General features: G+C 27.1%; 2 protein-coding genes across 2 annotated transcripts; both read right to left on the bottom strand.

The window, feature by feature from the left end:
* Nucleotides 1–176: 176 nt before the first annotated feature.
* LOC145181832 (uncharacterized) lies at nucleotides 177–11,238 on the bottom strand. The gene is made up of 17 exons (XM_090099597.1): nucleotides 10,993–11,238; nucleotides 10,661–10,744; nucleotides 10,447–10,574; nucleotides 6,260–6,320; nucleotides 6,057–6,105; nucleotides 5,776–5,871; nucleotides 5,385–5,539; nucleotides 5,120–5,215; nucleotides 4,508–4,543; nucleotides 4,285–4,352; nucleotides 3,988–4,090; nucleotides 2,813–2,929; nucleotides 2,430–2,487; nucleotides 2,233–2,349; nucleotides 1,712–1,776; nucleotides 1,354–1,392; nucleotides 177–1,274 (listed from the first exon to the last, which is right to left on the bottom strand). The coding sequence occupies exons 1-17, from the start codon at nucleotides 11,143–11,145 to the stop codon at nucleotides 576–578; spliced, it is 2,124 nt and encodes a 707-aa protein (XP_089955723.1). The 5' UTR covers nucleotides 11,146–11,238; the 3' UTR covers nucleotides 177–575.
* Nucleotides 11,239–11,750: 512 nt separating this feature from the next.
* LOC145181922 (splicing factor C9orf78-like) lies at nucleotides 11,751–13,409 on the bottom strand. The gene is made up of 3 exons (XM_080057119.2): nucleotides 12,982–13,409; nucleotides 12,661–12,785; nucleotides 11,751–12,511 (listed from the first exon to the last, which is right to left on the bottom strand). The coding sequence occupies exons 1-3, from the start codon at nucleotides 13,356–13,358 to the stop codon at nucleotides 12,129–12,131; spliced, it is 885 nt and encodes a 294-aa protein (XP_079913245.2). The 5' UTR covers nucleotides 13,359–13,409; the 3' UTR covers nucleotides 11,751–12,128.
* Nucleotides 13,410–15,210: the final 1,801 nt, after the last annotated feature.

The following is a 15,210-nucleotide window of genomic DNA, read 5'->3' as shown; positions in this document are numbered from 1 at the left end:
TTTAAATAGATACAATGACACAAAACAATCTTTTTGTGTAAGAAAAAAATATTTCTATGGTTAAAGAGCTTAAGTTACAACTTAAGCTCTAACAACTTTAACAACTGTATTTTTACAGCTTACAACTGCATTTTTACAGCTTACAACTGCATTTTTACAACTTAAGCTTTAACAACTGCATTTTTACAGAGATCTATTAAGATCAATATCAGTTATTTAATAATAAAAGACGACAAAAATATAACAATATCAAAATAAATAGAACTTTCTATACAATTTATGAACATGAAACCATTTGAAAAAGTAAAAATAAAGCAAAAAAAAGAAAAAAAAATTGCGTACAAGTTATACGTGTGTATAATTTTCTGGCAAAAAAAAAAAGAAAAGAATTACACATTATGTATGTAATATTCTATTTTCTGATTATATATGCAACATATATAAGAGTTCAAATCAAAGAACAAAGTGCATTAACTTTAGTGTTTTAATTTCAATACATTCAAATATTTAGTTGCTTTTATTTGTGATAGTTTCAATTAGTTTATTTAACAGAAGTCATATAAAACAATAGAAAACTAATCTTCATATTCTCCACACTCTTCAGCTCTTTCAAAATCACAATTATCATCGTAACTTCGAGAAATATCTTTTTCATCTACTTTTACTTCATAAATTTCTGGAATAACACCATTCTCTCTGCTGAAAATGTTTTGTTTATTTAACTCTGGAGTTTTAATGCTATCTGATTTCTTTCTAAACAAACTGCTGATCCAACTACTGTTAGATTTCACAGAGCCATAGGCTGATATGGAGTCCTTGATTGCAGCATTATTTGATAGATTTGTTATACTATTGACACTTGCTCTTCTCTCTTCAACTACTGTACTATCATTACATATAGTGCTTTGCTTGTTATCAGAATGAAGTGTGTTTCCACTAGCACAAGTCTGATTTTGGGAATGCACCTCATTATAAGATGGTACATCTTTATTTAAAATTCTGTCCCAGTCTTCCCTGGAAAGAACTTCATTATGAATAAACATACTACCTTTTGAACTAGACATACTAGAAGCTGTACTTTCATCATCCCAGCTTGAACAGTTTATAGCATCTAAATCATCTTCATAGACCTCAGTTAAAGTAGGAAGTTGAGAATTCCAATTGGATTGTTCATAACCAGAGTCACTTTCATCAGACAGAGTGCTTATACTACTAATACTATCATCAATGTCCTCAAGATTTTCCAAAGCCAAGAACTTGGCATCCAGCTTTGCCTTACATGTAAAATAAAACAAAGTAAAGAAAATTGAAGAAAAAATTGGCCAAATTTTAATCTGTAAAACTAATATATACCTGTTCTTTTTGTGTGGCAAATTTCTTATCAAGAAGCAGCTATAAAGAATGGTATTAAACATGAAACTTTTTTGAAAAAAATTTTAAAACTTTAAAAAATACAGTCAGCATATGCAACACAGTATCAAATAGTAATCTTTTAAAAAAGCAAACTAAAAAATACATCATTAAACCAGCCAATTTAGAAAATGAAAAACAATTTTGATAAACAACAGATCTCATTGAACCTATATTGACTTTTTGTAATGCACAAAATTGTATTTGTAAAACAGATTCAATAACATCTTTATACTCTTTTTACTTTAACTGGTCAACTACGAAAGTAGGGAAATTTATTCAATAACATCTTTATACTTACTGGTCGACTACGAAAGTAGGCAAACATGACAAGACGATGACGGCGCTTTTTTGTAAACTGATTACCTGGCAATAAAACATAGAAAATTTGTCATTTGCCAGAAATTTAGGGGTACTTTAAAAATATTGCTATTTGTGCAAAAAAATTAAAAAATTAAAAGACAACAACTAGATAAACTTTTATTACAAGTGAACAGTATTTTAAAACTAAAATGTTTACCATGTTAAGGATTCTTTTCCTTGATGTAGTTTAAATTGCAGTAATATTTGTCAGATGTTGTGAGCTAGTTTTCAACTCATAACATTTGACAATGTAATATGCTGACAGCAAATAATATTTAATCATGATTTTGTTTACTTATGAGACTTAGGCAATGATTAAGTGCTACTGAATTGCTTAACTAAACAAATTACTTTTACTGATTGCAATATTTCCATAAGGCCTCATAATTTTGATGTGGAAATACTTTTCCATCATGAAATAATTATTTGATTAAATGATAAAACTGTTAAAAGTAAAACCTGCAACTTCCAAACATGAGAGATGAGGTAATGAAGCAAGTTTCTTTGCTTCAGATATCTCTGTAATTCCATTAAATGAAATATTTAAATTCTCTAAGCCTTGACAACTCAATAGTCCTAGAAAAATACAAAAAACAAAAAGCTTGAAAAAGCTATATTAAAGTTAATCTCTAAGAAAGAAAAAAAAAAAAAATTACCTCCAATTGCATGAACTTTGTTGTAGCTGAGATTTAGATTTTTTATTGTATCTATGGGCTGCAATAAAATTTTTTAAAAAAAAAACAACTTATTATTGCTTACATTAAATTATCACTAGTATCTATTAACAAAAAAAAAAGAACTTGTAAATTAAAGATGTAAGGATAAATTAGTCTTAAAATATTAATACCTTGAACAAAAAGTCCTTAAATTAATTTATAGTTCTCAAAACCAAAATCTCATATTTGGGTTGCATTAATAGACATATTTTAGTATAAATTACATAAATAATTTAAACATAATTTAGCATACTTTTTTTTTTTTTTTGATTATACAAAAGTTATTTAAATACCTTTTTCCAAAAACATTCAATTAACTGTACCTGTGTTGATGCTGATATAAGGTATATTCTATTATTGGCAAGAGAAAGCGTATGTAAACAGGGTGAGGTCACGAGCTGTAAGTCGAGGTGGGTGATTTGATTGTAACTAAGATCTAACTAAATTGCAAACAAAAAAAACAAATTTTTATTTAAGTTTAATATTTTTAAAAGCTTTTAATCAATTTTACATGCATAATTATGAACAATATTTATTTTTAAAAATTACTGTTGAGTTCTGCAACGCAACATCTCTTAATGAAATAGACGAAATAGTGAAATTTAAAAAAATTAAATTTTCTCTGTACATGAACTTATAAAAGAATTTTTTTGATTTTTAACTGAATTATAAAGAAAAATCATCTTTAGATATGATTGAAAAAAAAAATGTGATTGCTTAATTCTTCATCTTTTTTTCACCATTTCAAATTTAATAAATTTTCAACATGCCTTATAGTTTCAGCTTTGCTGAACTTTACAAGATGAGTCTGAAAAGTATTTCATTTCAACAAAGGAACAAAAAAATAACATTTAGAAGTCAAATTGTTTCAATGTTTCTCAATTTGGTATATGTAGAGCAATTAGTATTATCAATTCAGCAAGTAATGACATAGCATGTAATACAACAACTACCAGATTAATTAGTAATGTAAATATAACGAATTAAAACCAGCAGTTATTCATATGGTCCTGAAGAATTTGAATTAGTTGTTAAATTTCTGACTTATTCTTTTATATTTGATTAATTGAAAGTAAGCAAATATACAACTGAATGAGACAAAACATTAAATTTCTCAGCTGTTGAACACCATTCCCAAATTTAATACTGTTAAGAAAATTCTTTGCTACTAAGAACACAACTAAGCACAAAACTGACATCTAGCGCAATACTTTGTAGTTTAATTCAGTGGATACTCCAGTGCACATTGTTTCATAGCTTCAAAAAGTTTACTTTTTTTAAAACAATCTGTAAGAAGGAATTTATTAGTTTAAGCCCAACAACAAATTAAATTTTATATCACATTTTAGCTTTTCATTTTTGTGGCATAGAAATAATATTAGAAGTTTTTTAATTCAATAAAAGCTAGAATAATAGACTTTTTGTTGAACAATATACTTATTTAATTCAATTTCAAATTGAATGAATTTAAATACTTTTTAATTTTACTACATAATACCTTTTCTAAACTGGTCAAATAAGACATCGAGCTATCAAATGATGTAATTTGATTGTGGCTGAAATTTATATGACTCAAAGCATGCCATGGTTGGACAACAAGTCTAAGAAAATAGCTTCAATTACTTTAAGAAAGATTGAAAAAAATTCAGCTAGTCATTTTTATGGCTAACCAAATTTTATAAAATTATGAAAAAAACTGATTAACAGATACTTAAAGTACTTGTATAGTGCAACTTTAATATTCAAACGTAAAATGTTGTGTTAAGTATAAATTAAAATTATTTTAGAAATTTACCTGTTTTCTGAAAGTTTATAAGCTGCTTGTACTCTCCATACCTCTCCTAAAAGATTCACCTGAGGGGCCTACAAATGAAAAAAAGGGAGAAAACAAGTTAGAAGAAAAGAAAAAATAATTGAATCAAAAATTTTCAATAACATAAAAATTTTATTTTGCTCCTTTAGTAGACAATACATAAAAAAATGCAAACAAAATCAATATGAAAAAAAAAAATACTTACAGCACGTTTTTCTAATGCAGCATCAATCAGCAAAGACTATTTTGTAAAAAATTTTATACATTAAAAGTATTCAAATAATTACTTCAAGAATGGTTTAGAGTTACAGACCTAAACAAGATTCTGTGCATCTTGTTTTAATTTTTGGTATACAAAGTGGAAAAAAAGTCTGAGAGATCATAGTGTGAGCCATGGATTAATTTTGCTGAGAATAACCAAAGCATGATTAACAAATATTTTATTTTTGGTTATAATTATATAAAAAAGTTAGTTAAAATGGGTAGTTGAAAAATCTTTATAACTATATTTAAAAAATTGTTAAAATGGGTAGTTAAAAATGGTTACAATTATATGAAAGTTTGTTTAAATGGGTAGTTCAAAGATTATATGAAAAAAATGGTAAAAAGTGTAGTTAAAAATGTTACAACTATATGAAAAAAACTTATTAAACAGAGAGTAAAGAATTAGAATTATAGATATAAATGCAGTTATTAACAAAAACAAAAAAAAAAAATTTTAAATATTTATTTCAGCATATTTTATTTTTAGTTTAATTTTTAATTATTAGCAAAATGATAAATTATAATGCAAGTTTAAAAAAAAGAACATTCTTACTTTCATAGATTGCAAACAGTATCGTGCTGTAAGTTTTTTGAGTTTTGGACATAAACTTTCAAAACCTCGCAATGAGTTAATGTTGCATCCATCTATCTATAATGATTAAATTAATGTAATACCTTATCATAAAATCCATAACAAGTTGTTCAGGCTTCATATCAAGTCATTATCTTAAAAGCTATACACCACTAGAGACTGAAAATTTAAAAAAAAAAGTTCTAACAACTGAATAATAATAAATTATATAAAATATATACAGTACCTGCAGTTGTTTTAAAGAGGAGAAAATTGATAGATCAAAGGTGAAAGAACTATCATACTGCTCTCCATTACTAAGTTGTGATATGGGATCTATGATGCTCAATCTATTTAAAGCAGCTACAAACTGATAAAGATAACCAAGATCAATTGTATTCTCTACACACAAAAAAATTAAATAAAGTAACCATAATCAGTAGCAGCAAACTATACTTTTGCACATCTAATTATTTTGCTTGATAATTTGATAACTAAAAGTTGAAAGGCTGTTTTCATTCTTACTCTTTTCATAATTTTAATAACCATTAAATAAATCATTTTGCAATTAAAACATTAGAGCATTCCTTTTTTTTTCTCTTTTCTCTATTTTAGCATCTGAAATCAAAATTACTTACTTCCAGTAGGATGAGCGACTTGCAGTTGTTTTGTTATGCAATATAGCTGACTTGGAGACAATTTAAAATAGTCTTTTGACATCAAAATGCTTTCACCTAAAACATGGCAGAACACAAAAAAGGTCAATGGATTTGTTGTCATTGTAATAAAAATAATGCCTTCAAAATGTTTTTTAAAATACACATTTAAAGAAAGAGATTTCTATGATACACAAAAGTTTAATTTGCACTTCTAATTGAGGTATAACTATTACTTAAAAAAATTCAGCTATGTTACAAACCATTTTTTTTCAGGTACTGAGCTAAATCATATGTAACATGTGAAATGTCCTACAAAATAATTTGTATTTCATAAAACAAAAGTTTAATAAACAGTTTAAGTTTGATATTTATGAAACTTTTTAAGATTTCAAATAAGAATGCATAATAAATATTAAAAAGCTGTCTCTATTTTTACTTATTTTTCAGAATACAAAGTTAATACATGTGATTTGACATCTAGAAACTCTGATATTTCTTCTGATCTTCGAACAGCACCATTGCAGCTAAAAAAAAACTACAACCATCATTGTAGCACTATAAATTTAATCATAAAATTCATTTAAAAAAAGTGAAAAATAGAAAGTCATAAAATTTCAATCAACTTAATTGAAAATATTTTCAGTAGTCATGAAAGTAATTACTAAGCTATTTATAACTTTCTTAAAAAGAGTTGTATTTTGCAAAATAATTACTGAACATCCAATTATCAAGAAGTACTATATTTAATCAAAAGCTCCAATAGAAAATGCTCAAAGTGCAAAAAATTGATATTTGTAAATTAACAAGGTATCAAACAGCTTTGTTTACTTTATTTGGATTGTTTGATAAATTCAAGGTTACAATTTATTTTTTTTATGCAAACAAAACAACAGTTTTAAATAAGAAAATTTTACTTTTCACGAAACAAATTAAATAATATAAAAAAATAAAATGATTTAAAAGAATATAAACTTTGTTAGGTTTATAAATTAAAAGTGATTTTCAAAATGACCATACTTTCACAACCCACATTATTAAAAAGCTTTTAAAGTTTTATTCATTAAAACAAAAAAACATCCCATAAAATATATTTACATTATAAAATTATTCAATTCTTAAATGATCTTTTATTATTATGTCCATAGGAATTATTCTGTCAACAGAATAATCAGTATGCACTTGATTGAAAATAGCAAATATGAAAATGCATTTGATAAAAAAAACTTAGCAACTAACAACTTTTAAATAATGCATTTATTGTTGATGTCCTTAACATATAGAAACCGCGACAATTTAAATCACCAGTAAAAAATAGCTTTTTTCCCGGTTTCACTTTCTACAAATTCCAGTAAAAAAATATTATTTTCAGTAGAAAATAATTAATCTCCGGTAAGTAAATAAACCGCCAGTAATTAATTTTATTTCCAGTAGATAATACTTTTTTTCCAGTAATTTAATATTAGTTCTAGTAAAATAAATTTCTATATATATATATATATATATATATATATATATATATATATATATATATATATATATATATATATATATATATATATATAAATCTATGTAGTAGTAGTAGTAGTAGTAGTAGTAGTAGTAGTAGTAGTAGTAGTAGTAGTAGTAGTAGTAGTAGTAGTAGTAGTAGTAGTAGTAGTAGTAGTAGTAGTAGTAGTAGTAGTAGTAGTAGTAGTAGTAGTAGTAGTAGTAGTAGTAGTAGTAGTAGTAGTAGTAGTAGTAGTAGTAGTAGTAGTAGTAGTAGTAGTAACAGTAGCAGTAGCAGCTAGCTACATCATTTTACTTTCATGTAAGATTTTTTTCAATTATTAGAGCAATATTCAGATTTCTTTTAATCATAATACATTATGAATTCCATTCCTCAATACTCATCAGAAAGTGAAGCTGATTCACTACCTAGTTCTCCAAAAAAAAAAAAAACCTACAAGCAATGGGAACTTGACTGCAAATTAGAAAATTTAAATGAAGTCAAAGAATTTTTGAACAAAGAAAAAAATTGGAGTTTTGATTTTCGAAACAAAACTGAAGAAGGTCAAAAAGACTACTACCGATGTAATCTTGTGAAAGTTAAAGGAACTCAATGTGCTGCAAGCATTTATCTTTTGTATGACAGTTTCTCATCTAATGTATTATTATACAGAACAACTTCACAACACACACATGATTCTATTGAGACTAAAAGGGGAGGTAAACTTTCTGAAAAAGTTCAGTTAGAAATCAACAGACTTTTTGATTTGCAAATGAAACCCAAACAAATTCGTGACTACTTGGCCAAAAATGACTTTTGTGTACCATCTCAAACACAACTGAATAATATCCTTGCAAAATTGAGAAAGAAAAAGTTTGGAGTCACTAACATCAGTCTAGGTGAATTGGAAAAGTGGTTTATTGAAAACTCTTCAGTGCCAAAAGATGAACATACAGCATTTATTGTGTCCTATACAGTGACATATGATGAAGAGTTCCTTTTCAGATTCTTTGCTTCAACCAAACATTTGCTTAGTCTTGCCAAAGATGCAAAGATCATCCATGCTGATGCTACTTACAAACTCATTTGGCAAGGCTATCCAGTTTTTGTTGTTGGTACATCTGATTCTGACCGCCATTTTCATCATTTTGGCATAGGAGTTTGTATGTCTGAAAAAACTGCAGATTTTACATTTTTATTTGAAGCATTGAGAAGAGGTGTCCAAAATATTTTTGAAGTTGTTATGACTCCTGAGGTTTTGGTTTCTGATGCTGCTCAATCCATTCAAAATGCTTTTAAGTTAGTTTTTGGTGAAGAACAAAAAATTGTGATGTGTTGGGCACACATGTACCAAAATGTTTCACAGAAAATTAAATCCATGGTGAAAATAGAGAACAGAACATCAATTTTGACAGATATTGAAACATTACAAAAGTTATCAAGCCCAGAATCTTTCTTAATTGCCATCAATCTGTTTTTTAAAAAGTGGGATGACCAAGAACATTTGTTTTTACTTTACTTCAAAACAGAGTGGGTTAACACTAACTCCAATTGGTATGAGGGCTATAGGCATTTCACCCCAACCACTAACAACTGTCTTGAGTCATGTAATAGAGTAATTAAAGATGAGCACACCTTTCATGAACGATTTCCTATCAGCAAGTTCAAAGTTGTTGCTTTGCAGATGATTGAAAACTGGTCTTTTGGTTACAAAAATAATCTGAAGTTGTTTTCAAAAACAACAACAATCAGTTTGGCTACCAAGACATCAGCATACCAATGGGTAAAATCCAAGAAAGAAATTCTTACAGAAAATAAAGAAGCAGAAAATTTTTATTACATACCAAGTGGGGAGCAAAATGTAATTAAAAAGAAGACATTTTGATCTACAAAAATCAAAATGATGCCACTTTCGATGAATTTGTTAAGAACCAATTTGGAATTTGGGTGGTTCAGATGAAAGATGACAGTTGGCAAGATGCAAAATGTACTTGTCCTCATTTCTTCAAAAATTACTCCTGTAAGCATTCAGTAGGAGTAGCAATACGTTTGAAATTGTACAATCCACCTCCTGAAGCCAAAAATATTCAAATGCACCAAAAAAGAAAGCCAGGTCGTCCAAAAAAAGCTCGAAAAGCTTTGCTGATTCAGTGAATAATTCCTGATAGTTATCTGTAACCCTGATTTAAATCTATTGGACAAAGTATAAAGTTTATGTAAAGTTTAGCTTAGAAGAAGTTTATGTGTTTAAGTGAATTTTAAATATCAATCTTCAAGATAAATAAAACTAAGTTTAATGTAAACATTCGTTTAATTCAAAATAGATTATTGTTTCTTTTGGAATTATATTCCAAAATCTATTTACACTTAAAGTATTTTTCACTTGAGCACTTGAAGTATTTTTCAAAAAAAATTTTTCTACTGAAAAACAAAAATTTTCTACTTGGAAGTTTGAATACCGGAAAATAACTTTTAAAAAATTAACTTTTTACTGGTAAAAAACTGATTTCTTACCGCAAACATTTTACTGGAAAAAAGTTGTTATTCTACCGGAAAAAATATTATTTTTTACTGGAAATAAGTTACTGGAAAAAAAATTAAGTTTACCGGAAAAATGTGAGTTTAATACATAAGACTTTATTGACAGCCTATAGAAACCACTACTGAGTATGTTAAAGTATTAAAAATTTTAAAGTAATAAACTGTTTTTTGAAAGAAAATTTATCCAAAGTAGCTAATTTAGATCAATTACTTCTTTAATTAAATTTATTGCTTCTCTTTTTGATTACATTCTTGTTGTTTATTATTAATAAATTTAATTGTGTTTTGCCAAGAGAATGCGTTTCCAATTCAGTTGTTAACAAGACTTTCAAATAGTACGCCTTTGAGATTTTTTTACTTGTTATTTTTTGTAAAAAACTGATTTTTTTTTAATGCACCCCACTGTATATGCATTATGTGCATTACATACATAACATACACATAACACTAATCATTTTTTATTACTCTTTTTTTAACAAGATAAATTTAAACGAAGAGAGATCAAGAAAGTATAAGTGTAGATACTTTACAAAGTTGTCTGTCTTAAGATCTTAGAACTCAAATCCTCATTGTAAACAAGTGAAAAATCTATTAGCTTTTATAAATAAAAAAAGAGAGCTAACCTGTTTAAAAGTTTTTGCAAATAATGTTCTAGTAACTCTCTTCGTTGCTCTAACGTCTCACGTGCCATATTATTTGTTAGCTTTCGAGGTGGCAAAAGATCTCTAGGCACTTTGTAGAGTTTCACAAGCTAAAAATGATGGCATTGACTTTACTTGTCACTATAATTCAATTTAAAAAAGAAGCCAAAAAGAAAAAAAATATATTTTGTTTTACCTTTTGGTGCAAGTTAAAAAACTCTTTGTATCTTTTAAAAACAAACCAATGTGATGTCTGACTCAACACATCAACTTTATAAACCTAATATAGAAAGAACTTAAATAGAATAAATTAAAATAGAAAAAGTCAAAATAGGAGAACTAAATTTGTTAAAGGTGGAATAAAAAAGCACTTTCTTCCAAAAGATTATTCTAAAATAAAGTTATTTAAAGGAATACCTACAAACTTACATACATTTTTTACTTGCATAAAATTATGTTTAAGTTTAATAAAAATTTTTTCTCTATAAAAAAAAAAAAAAAAATTGTTCCAGAGAACATAGCACTTACGGCATGAGGCCATGGTTGTTTTTCAAGCCACACTTCTCTTATAACAACATGTCTTACAACAGTAGAATCTTCTTCACTATCAGTTGTAAGAGACCTTGTCTTTCTCCAACTACTGGAACCAGGGAGTGGAAGAAAATCATTAAGAGAAGTCATTCAAATAACATATTTTAGTCAACTAAATGGAGGCATAAAGTTGGTTACAAGAATATATTTTACAAACACTTTATTGCTATTTATTGCTTAAAAAACAGAGAATTTTTGTATATTAGAAAAGATATTGTAGTTATGAACTACAATATCTTTTCTAATATACAAAATAGAAAACAATTTAATTACATAATACATTGGAAATATTTTAAACACTGAGTGCCAACTTTTAAGATACTAAAAATATGAGACAAGCAAGTACACTAAAAAAACATTTCAATCTTAAGTAAGTTCAATATATAATTTTAAGCTTAGGTGAATTTTAGCTGTTTTAGTAAAAGGTAAAATAATTGAATTTTCAGAGAATGGTACAAATATAAGCATTATTTACACACATCAACCACCTGTTAATAACATCAAAGTTTCTTATAAATATGCAAAGTACACTTGGACAATATGTCTTGATAAGAAAGCTACAGATTTTTAAAACGCAATAATAGAATAACTATATTATTATACCACTATCATTGAAGAACACAGTATCTTGCAAACAGCAAAAAATTGTAAATAAAAAGAGGAAAAAAAAAGGGGGGAAAAACTTGATTTTGACATTCATTTATAACATTTTGCCAAAATCTATGAATTACAGGAATCTGTAAATATGCCTTCAATAAATGTTATAAAATTATCATATAAGTAACTTTCATAAAATTTTCTTCATCTCTTTTTAAAATAATGCAGAAATCTATAAAACATCAAACTGTTAGTCATTGACAGTCTATATCAGCTATTTTAATGTTGCTTAATAGAATGAGTAGTTCATTTACTCTCTGACAAACATGTAAAACTGAAAAGTGCTTAAATTTGTAAAGTGTAGATTTTTAAACAATGTTCCATTCACATCTCTAAATCAGTTTAGCTTACAGTATTTATAGTTTGAATACATCAACTCTAAATATTTTTTTGATTTAAACAAACTTTCTTTATCATCACCTCCATTTACCTTCTCTGGCTCTCTTTTTAAAGGATTCAAACATGAAGTCATCTGAAGTTCCCTTTTTGTTTCGCTTAACCCCAGTTGAAGACATAGTATTCCGAATAAAATTGGAATCTTCTGCATTTTCAATAATATCACCACCAACAGTTGGTCCTTTGTCCACTACAGTGGCATTTTCTAATCTTTCTTTTTCTTCCTTCTTTTCTTTTTCAATAGCTTTTTTTTCATCATAAAATCTGCTATGATGCATAAAGTTTGAAGCCATATTAGTTGGTACAAATTCAGATGCTTGCTGTTTGCGATTTTTGTTTTCTTCTATCATCTTCATTTTTGCTTCTTCTGTTGCCTCTATGTTTTTAATTTTAGCCTCAATTCCTTTAAAAAAAAAAAACACTAAAATTTGGTCATAACTTGCTTTGATTAAAGGTTTTTCAAAACAGAACTCTAATTTTAAAATCCTGATGAAATGAGACAAGTTTTAGAACATATTCCAACATAAGTATTTTCAAAACTGTTTAAGCTACCTAAATCAACTTCTGGAATTCCACACAATACTTGGCTAGACAACATCTCCTCTGATTTCATGATCTTCGACTGTACTTTTAAATTATCAGGCAATTGATACAAAAGATCTTCTTTTGACAGCGCTCTTTTAAAAAATTGCTTAGGAATTATTTTTTTATAAAATCATCCTTAAAATCATATTGAAACTTTTTGCAATAAAAATGATACCAAGTTTAAATTCTCTATTTGCAAAAACTTGCAAAAATTTAAAGAACTCTTTTTTGTGCATTTTTTATTTCTTATTGTTATAAAAATTATAATTTTTCATTAAATTAACTTACTTTGCATCAGCATTATTTTCTGCTTGATTGATTCCCCTTTTTTTCATAAGACCTTCTTCAATATACTTCAATAACTGCTTATCTTCATCACGCTGGTTTGTTTCAGTGGAGAAATTGGTTCCAAATTTGGACAAGTCTCTAGATTTTCCACTATCTACTAACCCCCCACCCGAGTTTAATTTCAATGGGTCATTAATAGATTTTTCCTTATCTTGTGATGCTGCATCAAACAAACTTGCCAAGGTTTCAACACTTACACCTTTAGGTCTTGAACGAAACTTTTGCAATTCTTTGCGTTCTTCTATAGAGACACCAACATCTGTTTCTTCTTCATCATCATTATCGCATTTTCTTCTATAACATCTTTTTTTATTCATTTCTTAAATCATGCATTTTATGTATTTACATGTATGTTAGAGAACATCAAAAAATAAAGGTTTTAAAATTTTTTTTTTTTTTTTCAATTTTTAGCTATATTAATTATTTTACAGTAGCAACTTTATTGAATTTAGAAATCTCTTGTCTTAATCAAAAATTTGCCATTTTGGTAATATTTGATGAGAAATCACAAATGTCACTTTTATATTAGAACATTAGTATGTCTTGTCGAAATGTTCTCAATTGCTGAAACATATTTACTTTTTAAGATAAGTTATATTCATTACAATTATAACAAATAATTATCTAATTTAAAATATGTTTTAATCAATTAAATAGAACTTTTAATAGGAACTGAAATTTTATTTCACTAAGGATGAGAAAATAGATATATTACACGCACATACACAGTCATTACATCACTGTTAAGTAAGTATAATACATATTACGGTATTAATGTTAAGTAAGTAATATTTAGAATGTATTATTCATTGAACTTTTATCTACGTTATGGTAATAAAAAAAAGGTAACTATTTTCGACTATTTACATTAATTTCGGACGAATAGGAATTATGCATAAAAAGACTATTTTGGCTTGTTGGTTCGATTTGTATCTGTATTTCGCATAAAATATTTAATAAGCAAACTTTTTGGGTTGTTTTTTTTCACGTCATACGTTTACGTCATGTACAATTTGGTATTGGCCAGTAAATAACAATAGTCAAAGTTATCGTCGTTGATGAAAAAATTGAACCAACTTGAATTTCAGTTTATCGTACCTTAATGAGACAGGTGTGGTTAAGATTTAGAGTATCCTTAAAAATTATATTTGAAGTAAAAAACTGTGTAGTTGTTAACCTAAACATTTAGAAAAAAAATCACGGTTGTTTCCCCAATTCAGAACATATTGTTTGAACTTTTTTTTGAGGTTTTTGAAAAAGTAAATTTCTTATACTTCAAATATTGTAGAACATGATGGGAAAAATTTAACTGGTCAAATTTGGGTATAAAATGATTTAATTAAACTTACAAACAGAAAAGGTTGAGTTTATCTAGCAACGCCCATAGCAACCATTTATTTAGGAACATGACAAAAATTGGTACCTCCAGACTCAATGCTTATTAGCTTGTTATAAAGTAATTAAAAGCGTCAACAGCCTCTCATAAGTCATTCACAAAAATCTTATAGTAAGTATTCTAACATCTATCTCATCAAGACTTACTAAAAAAAAGTCAACAAAGAACATTAATAAAAGCTTAAATGGTATTATTAGGAAAAGAGGGCCCTTGGATATATATGGGTGAAAAGTCTTTAAAACTATCTGTAAACTGCACTGCTATTTCACTCTATGATTTCAAGGAGTCATGAATATTTAAATTTAAGGTATAAAAAAATAAACAATTCATGGTAAAAGCTAGACAAGTTACACGATGTATCACGCATATTAAAATTATAAATCCATCAACGAACGTGAAGTGCAATTACACTACGCGGAAGTAATTACGTAAAGTGGAACTTGACCAAGTATCTTGAAATCTTGTAAATATTGTTTGAGTATATTTTATGAATGTATTTAAGGTATTTTTACTAAATATAAAGTAAATGTGAAACTTTTGACGAGCAGAATTTTTATGAAAGAAGAAGATTTACAATTGTAACATTGCGTTCACTGCGAAAAAGCTACACAAAGCAAGGAGGCAGAAGCTCAGAGGATATAAAAATGATTCTTTGATAAAGAAGCAGGAGAGGAACTTGCTCCTTTTTATGAATCTGGAGAATTTTAAATATTCTGATTATCTTCATTTTATGTTTCGGAAATTGAACAAAAATAAATTGAGATATATCTGGA

This window comes from Hydra viridissima, unplaced genomic scaffold (assembly GCF_058129835.1).
Source record: "Hydra viridissima isolate aposymbiotic clone 2 unplaced genomic scaffold, HvirCarnegie_v1 scaffold_10, whole genome shotgun sequence".
Classification (NCBI taxonomy): Eukaryota; Metazoa; Cnidaria; class Hydrozoa; order Anthoathecata; family Hydridae; genus Hydra; species Hydra viridissima.
This window is presented reverse-complemented; position numbering and strand designations above follow the sequence as displayed.